The 13,048-nt window shown below is 36.7% G+C and overlaps 1 protein-coding gene across 1 annotated transcript in view; it reads left to right on the plus strand.

The window, feature by feature from the left end:
• Positions 1-13,048, plus strand: part of SKIC3 (SKI3 subunit of superkiller complex) — a 47,453-nt gene that overhangs the window by 1,173 nt on the left and 33,232 nt on the right. The window contains exons 2-11 of the mRNA XM_026672445.2: positions 526-617; positions 1,305-1,448; positions 2,817-2,908; positions 4,167-4,242; positions 5,814-5,954; positions 7,289-7,387; positions 7,771-7,879; positions 8,316-8,456; positions 9,094-9,195; positions 10,457-10,596. Of these exons, the coding sequence (XP_026528230.2) occupies positions 528-617; positions 1,305-1,448; positions 2,817-2,908; positions 4,167-4,242; positions 5,814-5,954; positions 7,289-7,387; positions 7,771-7,879; positions 8,316-8,456; positions 9,094-9,195; positions 10,457-10,596 (1,134 nt within the window). The 5' untranslated portion in view covers positions 526-527. The remainder of the gene's footprint in view (positions 1-525; positions 618-1,304; positions 1,449-2,816; positions 2,909-4,166; positions 4,243-5,813; positions 5,955-7,288; positions 7,388-7,770; positions 7,880-8,315; positions 8,457-9,093; positions 9,196-10,456; positions 10,597-13,048) is intronic.

The raw sequence follows: 13,048 nt of genomic DNA on the forward strand, positions 1-13,048 counted from the left end.
CAGGATGAAATAATGTTTTTGTTTATTTTGCCTTTTCTTTCATTGAACTAAAACACTTAAAATTTCTTTAATTGCCATGAAAAGAAAATTATATTAGTGCAGGATTCCAGAGTTTCCACAAGTTCTGCAGAATTCCACAAATTTTGCAAAATGAGGGATGTATGGAAAAGCATCCAAAGTGGGGAGGCATATGACAGAAGTATGTATGTCACAATGTAAACTGTGGGGTTTACCTAATTGTACTCACACCTGACATTAGGATGCAAATACAAAAGGCCAGGGCTTGGGATGTGTTATTGCAACAAAAGTTTCATTTTTTAACACCACAATTATTTTGGATTGTGGAGCCTGTATATACTTTCTAGAGACTAGTTGTATTCTCTTATATATACAACGGTATGTCTTTGTCAAACATGTTTTTTTAACCTAGCTATACTGCTGAGTAAAGTACTATATTATTTTACAAATATACATCAACTGTCTTCATATGTATCAGTAACTTTCTTACAGAAATATTACCTGTAGCCATGTCAAACAAGGAAGTGAAAGCAGCATTGAAAAGTGCCAGAGATGCAATAAGAAATAAGGAGTATAAAGAAGCACTGAAACATTGCAAGGTAATCAATAGTCAAAAGTCATAAATTGTTTGCATTAAAATGTTACAAGATGTTCATAGTACTATAACCATCTCTGATGTAATTTAAGGGGTGTCACTTGCATGGTTGTTCCTCCTTCTCTTTGCTGTGCATTCTTTTATACTATTTTCTGCAGCAGTACCTTTCTTATATCCTTTGGGATTTGTTTTCCTTTTATAATTATATAAAACTTCCTGATTTATCCTATTAAGCCAGGGTTTTATTTAACCTACTTTGTTGAATTATGCACAATCACTTTACAAATAGCTGTGGTTGGGTTCATACAACATATTAAGCCACAAGGAAGCATACGGCATTATAGTATTGTTTAGCATCATTTTTGAATCCAACCACTGAGCCAGGTTGTTAGTTTGTTTAGTTGGTTAGTTTGTTGTCTTCAGAGAGTGGCATTGGCAGGCTGTTTTCCACAAGCACTTTTATATATAATGAAAATGCTGGAAATTGTGCCATCCAGAACATATTTCTTGCTATCAAGACTCTTCCACAATTTTAGATGTCATATAAATTAATCTGAATTTTTGAGCAATACACAGTCAAAGACAATAAATCTGGGATAAGAGTTTTTAAGCTGTTAAATCATTTAATAAATGTTTATCTGAATTGCAAAAAAAGTAGTTTGATATTTTCATTTGAATTTCTGTTTAATAGGCAGTATTGAAACAAGAAAAAAATAATTACAATGCTTGGGTATTCATTGGCTTGGCGGCAGCTGAATTGGAACAACCTGAACAAGCTCAAGGGGCATACAAGAAGGCTGCTGAACTTGATCCTGGGCAGTTGCTAGCATGGCAGGTATATATGACATTTTCCATACGTACATGTGTATGTGAATGTAAACATATTTGTTTATATGAATAAGTTGTAGATCTTCAGAAAATACAATAGCATCATAGGTAGTATTTAGCAGGTCCTGACCAATTCTGGAGAACCGGTAGTGGAAATTTTGAGTAGTTCGGAGGACCGGCAAATACCATCTCTGACTGGAGATTTTACCGTATCCTTCCCCTGCCACACCCACCAAGCCACATCCACAGAACCAGTAGTAAAAAAAATTGAATCCCACCATTGAATAGCATGTTGGACTCAAAGGTAAGAAGCCTTATGCTGGACTCTTCCTGACTGAGTGTCACAAAATAGAATCCCCTTTCCTTTTTTAACCTTGGCTAATAGCTCATTTGCAGATGTGTAATATATATTACTTAAGATGCTTTGTATGTCTTGGCACTATAAATTCTTCATTTTCAGTCCCCAGAATGAATATCAGAGCCTCAAAACACAAGGCTTTGTCCAGTGGAACACTATGGGTTTTGGGTCAATGACAATTTTTTATTCCTATTGCAAATCAGATTATTTCTGTTACATGAGAAACAGTTGTCGATATCTTAAATGATTATAGAGGTGATCCTCAGTTTATATCCATTCATTCAGTGATTGTTCATAGTTATGGCATTGAAAAAAATGGATGTACAACCAGTCATCAAAGTTTCCACTTTGGAATGACTCACATGGTCACAATCATGATTGGGGCACTTGGGTGTCTGCCTCCTAATTATAATGTCATAAGGAGTCAGGGTCACCTGATTGCCATTTGTGACTTTGCTGGTTTCCCATAAGCAAAATCAATGGGGAAGTTATCAGAGGCATCACAAGTTGCTCCGGTAAGTCATTCCTGCTTTCCCTCTGACCTGCAGCATCCCTGTGTATGGCCTGCACCAGCCATCCAGACCCTCCCCCGAACTTCATGCATTTTTTGTGGCCTCTGCCAGCTCTCCCTTGGTTTCCCCCACAGTCTATTGCACCCCTGCATTCCTTCCATGGAAATCCTCCTCTTTCTATTTAATGCTCTGTGTTGTTGGTTTACGATGGCAACCAGAAATGCCTAGGATTGCTGTTGCTAAATGATGCAATTATGTGATATCATCAATTATGACTGCAGTCACTTAGCAACAGCAGTCCTAGTCCCAAGTACCATTGTGAACCAAAGGACTACCTATAATCATCTCTTGTTTGTGAAGAATTTATATATTCTCATCATGAATTGTTTTAATTCATTTTCTGTTATTAAAAATGTTATGTTGGAAGGTATAGTCCATTAAAGTTGATCATTGAAGTTGAAGCTATATATCACACATCAAAGTGACATTCTTCAATTTCACCCAGGGCTTAGCAAATTTGTATGAAAAAAGAAATCATACAGATGTCAAAGAAGACTGGATTAAGGTTTACGAGAAGCTACTAGAACTCTATGAAAAGTAAGAAATAGCTGAACATTTTTTTTGTCAGCTTTTGATCTTCTGTCATATTTATTTAAAATATTTTTAAAAATGAGATTTCACTCGCACATTCTTTAGTTAGTCTGTATGCATCTCTCTCTTTCTCTCCCTCCCTCTCTCTCTCTTCTTCCCTCTCTCTCTCTCCCTCTTGTTTTAAGAACACAGATGGTTTCAGCAGCAAAACTGTGGTGATGGGTTGTTAGTAAGTTGTGTGTTCCTTCACTTAGGAAACACCGTCCTCTTCCCATTCTTTTTTTTCTTGAGAATTGCCTTGGAAAGAGGCAGCAAACAGCCCTCAATGTAATAAGATTTCATCTACTCCAAGTAGATCATCTACTCCAAATAGACACTAAATTCTCATTCAGAATGAGTGAGGAGAAGAAAGAAAGAAAACAGTGCTAAAAGATAAAGGGAGCAGGTTCTTGTAAACTTAAAGGTGACCAAATAGCAGTGAAGGGAAGCCATGTCTACTAGCTTGAGAAAGACAAAGATTAAAAAGGATGATGTGGATAATACTGGTTAAAAAAAATAGCAGAAGCCCAAAGGAAGATGGATGACAGAAAGGTAGATGTAAAAGAAAAAGTTAAAGGAGTCCCTGCAGATTTTATTCCACTAGTCATTGTCAACTATGGGGAGAGGTGCTCATCTCCGTTTCAAGGCTATTGAGCCAGTATTGTCTGAAGACATTTCCATGGTCATGTGGCCAGCATGTTCTCACACAGCACTGTTATATTCCCACCAAACTGGTACCTATTTATCTACTTCCATTAGCATGCATTCGAACTGCTAGGTTAGCAGGAGCTGGGGTGAGGACGGGAGCTCACCCCATCACATAGTTCTTGGGTCTCAAACCTGGGCTGCTGGCTTTCCATCCGAAAAGCCCAGCATCTTAACCACTGAGCCACCACACCACCCAAAGGAAGATGGAAAAAGTAAGACAGAAAGCTAAATATACCCTACATCAAGGGTCTTCAAACTTGGCAAGTTTAAGACTTGTGGACTTCAACTCCCAGAATTCCTGAGCTAACATGACTGGAGGAAGAATTCTGGGAGTTGAAGTCCACAAGTCTTAAAGCTGTCAAGTTTGAAGACCCCTGCGCCTACATAAATATAAATCAAGGATAGGAAGCAGGATAGGACCGAAAAATGCAGAAGTGTAGTTACCTTAAAATTGTTATTTTTAAGCATTTTCCTTAAGTTAGTTAAGTAATTAATAAATACATCTTTTTTTTTTAAGCACTGATCAACAGAAATGGTGTGAAGTATGTAAAAAGCTTGTGGAGCTGTATCATAAAGATAAACAATATCTTCAGGTTAGTTACTATTTTGCTAATGTTTATTTTGGTCATTGTAAATGGTCCTTTTTACAAAAAATGCTTTTGGGCAGATATAGGAAAAGCCAGATGATTTTATATTAGTAAATATTTGCTTGTATCCCTTGTGTTTCCTCAAAATTATGAGGTATTTTAAAGTATTCATGGGGGGACAATGTTCGAGTGAGTAATACTCTTAAAATTTACTTTGAAGTCGTATGAGAACTAAGCTTACTCTTGGATGCTGAAGCATTATTTGTGACAGTAAATGTTTTGCTCATGTACTATGTCCTTCTGTGGCTCCTAGTGTGATCAAGTCTAGCTATAACTCTACATGTGTTTGTTTAACTTGATTAGATATTAGACCCAATATACTGGTAGTTTGGCTTAGCCTGGGCAAATTGTTTGTGTTCTAAATTATATTATATTCCCTTTTCATAATTGCAGAGCTTTGCTTTCTGACAGGCTGTTTATCTGATCCCCCAGATTTTAGGTTTCCCTTGGTTTTATTAATTTCCCTCTTAACTGTAATTTGATTTTTGACCTTGTGGGTCTGTCATGGAATTTTTTCACAGTATCATTAGCATTAAAAACATTTCAGAAATTTTGAGTCAAACATTTTTTGTCATTAGTGCAGGATTTGTTCTCAATTTTACTATTGTGATTTATAGGTCAGTCGTCCTCATATATCATTGAAGAAGCCATTAGGTAAATCGGAATTTTTAGAAATAAATATTTCAAGGACGCCTGTGATAAATCTTTCTTTAGTACTTGGTGTATTAGTATGCCAGCTTGTGAATAACCCGCACTATATTTGCTTTTGATTGCTTCCATTAATGTCAATTTTGTATAATTCCATTGCCTTGAAATATGCTGGTGGTTTCTTCTAGAATGCTTCTGTGCTGTTTGAGGTATTGCTTTTCAAGTATTAATTGAAGTGGATTTTTAAAAGTTTTTCTCAAGTACTCATTGTTAATATTTTACCTTGTAATGCTTCACCATTGCTAACATCTTTTTCTATTTGTTTAATCAAAGGTAATCCATTTTCAGCTATAATTCCTACCAACGTTAAATATTCACTTTTGTAGTTTCAGCTAGCCTCTTTTGATGCTTCCTGATGAGTTCACGTAACTAACTCATTATCCCAGTTAATATCTCAGTTGCTCAAAACATCACTTCTGTTTCCATACAAGGAGGAAAGGCATTAACTTTTCATTTTCATTTTAGAAACAAAAAAGCATAGTTTTTTTATTAAAAAAAGAAATAATGAGAAGAACCCAATAAATTCTGATATTAAAATTTATTCAGGAGGTATTTTGTAGAGTATTTCTCTTTAATCTTGTGCTAAACTCCAGGTGATTACATCTATGGAATTTTCTTGGTAGTTTTACATATGTTATTTATCAATGCCTTTTTCCAGGTTTTTTTCTTCAGTTTTCAGTTTTAGTCAACAGCTGGAATTCCCAGATGGTCCCTAATTCAAGTACCAACTAGGCTAATACTGCTTAACTTCAAATCACTTGCTTTGATTACAGCTGACCTGAATTGAGATGTTGACATTTTCTTGATAGGTGGCGCGAAGCTGGCACAAACTAATAAAAATAAGAAGAGAAGGAGGTGCAGACAATGTTGAACTTCATCAGCTTTGGAAGAAATTGGTCCAGTTGCTAGAAGAGGGCATACAACTTAAAGATAATGAAATAGAGCAGTTGGTAAGCAATTGGGCTGTCGCTTAGATATAACACTTACTGTTTTTGAATCTTTTATAAAAATGCAGCTCTAGCTTGGAAGTATAATTCAAAATTTTTGTTTTACTATGGTAGTAGGAAATTGACAGTTTGAGTAATACTGTAAATAAGTACAATTCTGAATTCTAACTTACTAGTAAATCCTTTGACAAGAGACTGCTGCAAACAAACCAGAGAAATCTGTTTGAGATCCATTAGTTTTCTTGCTTGAACCAGGGTCTAATGATACATGAATGTATACATACAAATATGTACATGTCCCTGTTTTCCCAAATGTTAGCAGTAGGCCTACTTGAAAGAGGTGAATTCTGATGATTGTGTAAAGCTGATTGACACATATCTCGGCTAATAGGAAGTAAAACCTCCAATCTGTAGATGTGGAACTTGCTGGTGTGTTAGCTTCCTTCGCCCACTATCAGATTATCTAAACAGAGCTATTTTTAACATTTTGACATGCTGTTAATCATTAATGTATTAATAATCAATTTAATAATTAATGGTTGTACCCCACTTTGTAATTATTCTTAATGATGAAGATAAAAAAATTATCAATAAAGTAAAACACACTTCTAATTCCTGATAGTTTTTTTAAAGCTTTATTAAAGAATTTCTCTTTGAGTGAGATGGATGGTCTCTAAATCTGATAGATAAATAAAAGCAGCAGTAGCAATATGTGGGCCTCAAAATGTTGTTGCATTGCAGCTCCTATTTGTCATTGGCAATGCTGGCTAAACCTGGTTAAGGAAGAACAGAGAAAAGTACTGTTTGCCTAAAGAAATTCCTCAAGAAAAGCTGACTGGCTGGCTTGAAATTTTATTTCCCTACTTGCTTTTTTTAAAAAAAAACTTTGTTTCTTCAAGCTTTTCCCTCTGGATATTGGAGGTGGGAGTGGATTATTTTGAGAAAAGGAATGGTTGGCAAGGAAATAACTGCCAACTTTTTCATTTCTTTCTCCTTTAAGATCTAACCACCCGTTGGTATCTGTATGCTTTAAAAACAGATCAGAAATAATAATCCCACTACAGATAATTATTTCACTTTCATTTTTATTTCCTAACTATTGCTGGAATAGAGTTTAATGATTTTCAGATCATAGACATGCATAACACTGTTGGAATTTTGAATATGCCATAGTGGAACATAATGAAAAATAATAATGGGTGGACTTGCATGATACGTTAAGCCCAAGTAAACCTCATTAGGGCTGAATATGAATTTCAATATGCCACCATTAGTTAAAGGCTTGCTAGTTTTTGGCTTTGTTAGTTCATCTTACAATGCTTACATTGTTTTTTCAGTTCCTTAATGCGTTTGAAGAGGCAATCAATTCTTCAGAAGCAGTTCCAGGTGAAGAGCACAAAAAGCTTTACAGAGAATTCCTTCAGGCTTTATCAAAAGTAAGAATACTACTGAAATCTAAAAGTGTACCTTGACCCAGGGGTCCCCAACCACCGGTCCGCGGAACAAGTCCTACCGGGCCGCTGGCTTGCTGGCGCCGCCATCTTTTTGATGAAAAAGTGCTTCCGGTGAGCTTTTCCGGGTAGAAAGCTCACCGGAAGCACGTTTTCATCAAAAAGATGGCGATGCCAGCGCTCGTGAGCTTTTCCGGTAGAAAGCTCACCGGAAGCATGTTTTCATCAAAAAAGATGGCGGCGCCCAGCTGATGCCGGTCCGGGCCGCGGCGCCCAGCTGATGCCGTCCGGCAGGCGTAAAAAGGTTGGGGATCACTGCCTTGACCCCTTATCTATTTTGCTAATTGTTTTTCTATTTCTATTAAAAGTTTCCTCATGAGTCTTCTAGAATGAAGAAGGCCTGTAAAGAAATGATGGTTGTCTATCCTAACATGAGTTATCCCCTGGAAGTTCTTTGCTTACACTTCATTCAGTCAGGTAATTTGACTAGCTTCTTAATTCTATTTTAATTTTTATGAGTTTGTTCATTTTCCTACTCTTGTGCCAGTCATTGTGGTTGATGTTCTGGTATCACATACATATCTTGAAAATCTTCAGCTCTGCTACATTATGCTGATCAAGAGATTGCAAGATGGAATTGAGTAAAAAAAAAATCCTACATAACTTCCTTTGAAGATTTGAAAGGTTGAATTTAATTACAGAGATTGATCTGGACTAAGACATCGTAATCTTAATCTACATGTATATTAAAGAGACCGAGAAAGGCCCTGAAAGTAGTTTTGTATCTATGCCTTAGAAACTAGAATATTTTTGAAGGAAGAAGCCCAGGAAAAGGTAAATGGAAAATTATATGGCATATTTTAGTGTGGCCAGATTTTAAAAAGTGAAATGAAAATTCTTTTGTGTGTATTAGGTAACTTGACCGAGGAGGCCCTTGGTTGTTGTCAGAAACTTTTGGATATTGATTCAAGAAGTGGCCCAGCTCTGATCATTTTAGGGATTCAGTCTGTCCAAGAAAGAAATTACAATGATGCTGAAAAAAAGCTTATAGAAGGTAAGTGATAAAAGAAGGAAAGTGGGTCAGTAATCTAGTCCACTGATTGAACTGAAGTGGGGTCTCATCCTTTTTATAAATATCCCATGTCTCTTAGGCAGACATAGTTGAATTTGGCCTAATCTTTCTGAACTGCACCTATGGTTGCCATGTTTTTCTTCTTTTCCTCTTTATAGTCCATTGAAATTGCTGCTAAAATAACAGCCTGATCACCATAAAATTATTTAGTTGCCAATTTGACCAACAGTATGGTATTGACTTTTTTGATATTTAACAACAAATGCAAGATTATTTGGGGTACAGTAATTCTCAAGTTTATTTTATTTAGCATATGGCATGTTTTAGCCAGCGATCACTGAGGCGGCTGGCTACCTCTGTGAAAGGAATTTTTTGGGGGGCGGTGTTATCTTTACCCGTGGGATGCCTTAATGCCTGTAGGCATTTGGGGGAGGCTCCTTTCTTGTCCCTGCGCAGTTTATTCCTCACGGGAATTGAACCATCGAGCTTCTGACCTCAGTGGTGTGCAAGTCCAGCGTCTTACCACGTGAGCCCCCCCCAAATTCTCGAGTATGAATTGAGTATGGCAAGGACCATCTGTTATTTATTTATGATATTTTAAATCAGACTTTCTTGCCAGGTTTGCAGCAGTTCAACCAGTGTCCAGTAGGATGGTGTAACTTAGGGAAGGTGCAAATGAAAATGCATAAATACCAAGAAGCTGTTCATTCCTGTAATCAAGGTAATTGTGAGCCAATATAAAATATTATTTATAAAAATATAGACTGCTTTGTCACAAAACACTTCATAATGTGATTATAATAAAGTAGTGAAAAACATTGAAAGTAATAAAATGATACTTTCAAAACCCAGTCGAAACATGAATTTCAAATTTTACCCTAATCTTTAGCAGTCAGGAGCAATTCTAATAAAGAGGTTTTCAAGTCAGTATTGAGAAAAACTGGGATTTGTCTGAAAAATAATTTCACAATGTCAATATTTATAACATAAAAAGTCTCATCAGCTGTAATTGTTCTTATAGCACTGGAGACATAACATTTTTATGGTATTATATTTATTTACATGTTTGAATATTGCTTCAGATTTCCTTCATTTTAAAAAGAATTGGTTTATTGGATTGTATTATATTAAGGATTTGAGATATATGAGTATTTTTCTTGATTTTTTAAAAATATGGTAAATATTTTACACAAATTATTTTGAAGTCACAAAATTATGGAGCCTTATCACTGACACCTTTCCAATTAGAAATATGAGATTATTTAACCTTTAAGCCTATACATGGTCATGATTGTCATGGCCCTATTGGAATCTGATTCAGAGGGGGAGGCTGAGCAGCTGACAGGGAGTGGGAGTGTGGCTGCGTTGGCTGTGGAAGAAACTGGGGAAAGGCAAAGTCTGGCTGGGCGGAGCAGGGGAGAGATAGAGCAAGGGAGAGGGAATTCGGAGGAAGATCCAGGCCCACCCCCTCTTCATCCTAGGGCACACAGGGAAGAACGGAGAAAGGAGCAATGTGAGTTGCGTGGCTTACAAGGAGGAAAGGGCCCTTATTCCCTTCATTAGCTGCAGCTAGGAACACAGTGTTTAAAAAGGGAAGCTGCGCACAGCAAGTTGTTGGGAGCAAATCGTGAATTATCGGGTATCCTCGAGGCTTATCTGTGTTCCTGACATCTTCCCAACTGCGTGTTTTGCTGTGCTTTCAAGTCTGCAATTCCTTCTTCTGCCCTGTCAAGTTAATTACTGCAGCATAGTTTGTTTGGATTCTTAGTTACAGTTTGTATGTACTTTGTTTTCGGACTGAATTTCCTCCACTTAAAGACTGTTCCTGGGAAAGTTTTTCTTCAGCTTAAGGTAATTTGGACATTGGGGGCAAAGTTGGAGATAATAAAGAGACTCTTCTTGCTTATTTGACTATGTTGCCTTTGTGCCGTGCCCTGGGTCATCACAGTGATATAGGAACTGAATTGTTTGCCTGTTTACAGCTTTAAAGAGTCTGGGACAACTTAGTGACCCAAGTTTCATTCAGCAACAAAAAAATATTGCCCAACATTTCAGAGCAAGAGCCTTCATTAAAATTCCAGGTGCTAACTATGCTGATGAAGCCATATCTTCCCTCAATCAGGTATGTGAACAGCTTAAAAAAGGCTTTTATTGATGAAATCACCTTTAAAAAATATTAGAGGCCTCAATTGTATTCTCCCAGTTTATGGAACTATATTAGCTTGTTAATCAATGACTAGATCTGGATTGCTCTTTGGTCTTAATTTTTTTGGGAGAATAGAAGCACAAAGCAAGGAAGAAAATCATTCCAATTTTATATTATTCCTTATCTGGGAGATGTAGCCCGGAGTTGAGTCCCTTACTCTGCATGTTGAGTCCCTTACTCTGTACTCTTTATATGCATGACTGCATTCCCACTCACGCTAGTAATACTGTGACTAAATTTGCAGATGAGACAACAATGGTGGGACTCATTTCCGAGGGGGATGAGTCTGTCTACTGAGATGAGATGGACTGGTTGCTTTCGTGGTGTGGAGAAAATAACCTGGTCCTCAATACCAATAAGACCAAGGAGCTTATAGTGGACTATAGAAAGAACAGATCAGACATCAGCCCTTGCCTATCAATGGAGACCAATTGGAGCAAGTGACCAGTTTTAAGTTTCTGGGTATTACCATAAAAGAGTACCTGACCTGGTGTACTCACATTGCAGCATTGGTCAAAAGGGCCAAAAAAAAAAGGGGGGCCCAGCAGAGATTATACTACCTGAGGCTTCTCAGAAAACAACAACTGAATGAAAAACTGCTGGTGACCTTCTACGGCTGCACCGTAGAGAGTATCTTAACTTATTGTACCTGTGTATGATTTGCCAATTGCACAGTGCCCTCTCCCCTCTTTGGAAGAGCTTTATAGCTTCCACTGCCTTAAGAAAGTTCAAAACATTCTCAAAGATCCATCTCATCCTAGGCACCCTTTTTTTGAACTATTACCATCTGGCAAACGGTACAGGATAATAAAAACAAGGACAAATAGGCTGAAAAACAGCTATCCCAGGGCAGTAACTCTAATTCTACAGTATAGTGTAATATTAATGCAATGTCAGGGGTTTTCAATCCAATCCATAGAATGTGAAGGATGTGTGTTTGTGTTTATTTTCATAGTCATAATGTACACTGAAGGTGATATTTAATTTTGTTGTACGAGGTGCATTGACAATAAACTAAACTAAACTGACAGTTTTCTGGTTAGTGTTCTGTCCCTTTATTTCACTTTAGAAGAAAGCACAATAAAATTTGTAACTCTTTTAATTGTAATCTTACAGTTTGTCAGCATAGGACTGGACATGTTAAGCAAACTGAATTATATGTTTGTAAATTAAAAACCGTCAATTCACATGAACTGTTTTTAAAATTATGATTACATGCTTCCTTCTGGCATGGTATTTAAAATGTTAGAAAATTCATGCCGGCTGCGGTTGCAATCAGAATTTATTGGTTAGATTCCATAAATATAGTGAATATAATTTTCCATGGAGCCTTTAGGAAATACAAGGGAATTTTACCTTCAAAAGAATTTGATGTATATTATCCACAATATAACTCTTTTATTCCCCCAAAGTAATTGCTGAGTTCTTAGAACAGCCAGCCAGTCTCTAGCTAATGATTCAGCCTCTGAACCTTAGCAAATTGCAATGATTTATAAGGTACACTTTATATTCCTTTTCATAAAAGTCATCTACCATAGATTGCTAGGATTACTTGATTATTAATTGATGGTCAGATTTTAAGGAGCTGTAAAACTTTTCCTTAATGCTCAAGCATCTTTCTTAAACTGCTATTTGTTTGTTAAGCCATTTTAAAGCTAATATTATTATCAAGTCTTTCTATCAAAGGTATCTTAAGAGAAATGAATATGTACAAGTCCTAAAATAGGCTCCTGAACAGAATCTCTGGAAGACAGCCAGAATGACACTAGCAGAATGCTGAAGGGCAATGAGATTAGATACCTTTGACATATTGTTTACTTATCTGGATAGTATACAAGGATAAAAATATAAACTGTAACATAAAACTCATAGCATCCACAGCTAAAACAATAAACCCAATCACAACAAAAACAGATCAACAATAGTAGAGGTTGCCTAACCTCTATATTTGTCTATACCCAGACAAATAGGTAGGTCTTCCGCATCTTGAGAAAACCTAATTAGATGAGAGCCTGACTCAGCTGGATCTCTGGGGGGGAATGCCATTGTCCCCCATGATAAGCACTGACACAGCGGGCTGAGCAAGGACAATTGGAGATGGCAGGTCCCACAAATGGTATCCACATGATTAATGGATATATGAATAGTTTTGTTTTTTTTAAATAAATGGCAGGGATGCAGCATTTGATCAAAACTGACACCATGTTGTAGAAGTTAGGAGATTTTAACGATCGTAATTATCCATTGATATGGTTTCCAGACCTCAAACCTACTATTGAAAAGGGAAGAAATCTTTCCATACTTGCTTGTGGATAATTTTCTTCGGATGTGACTATATGTTAGGATTTGGTTTATCCTACCTTACTGC

Source organism: Notechis scutatus, chromosome 2 (assembly GCF_049901735.1).
Source record: "Notechis scutatus isolate UNSWTSFEM ecotype Mainland chromosome 2, rNotScu1.2, whole genome shotgun sequence".
In the NCBI taxonomy this organism is placed as follows: domain Eukaryota; kingdom Metazoa; phylum Chordata; class Lepidosauria; order Squamata; family Elapidae; genus Notechis; species Notechis scutatus.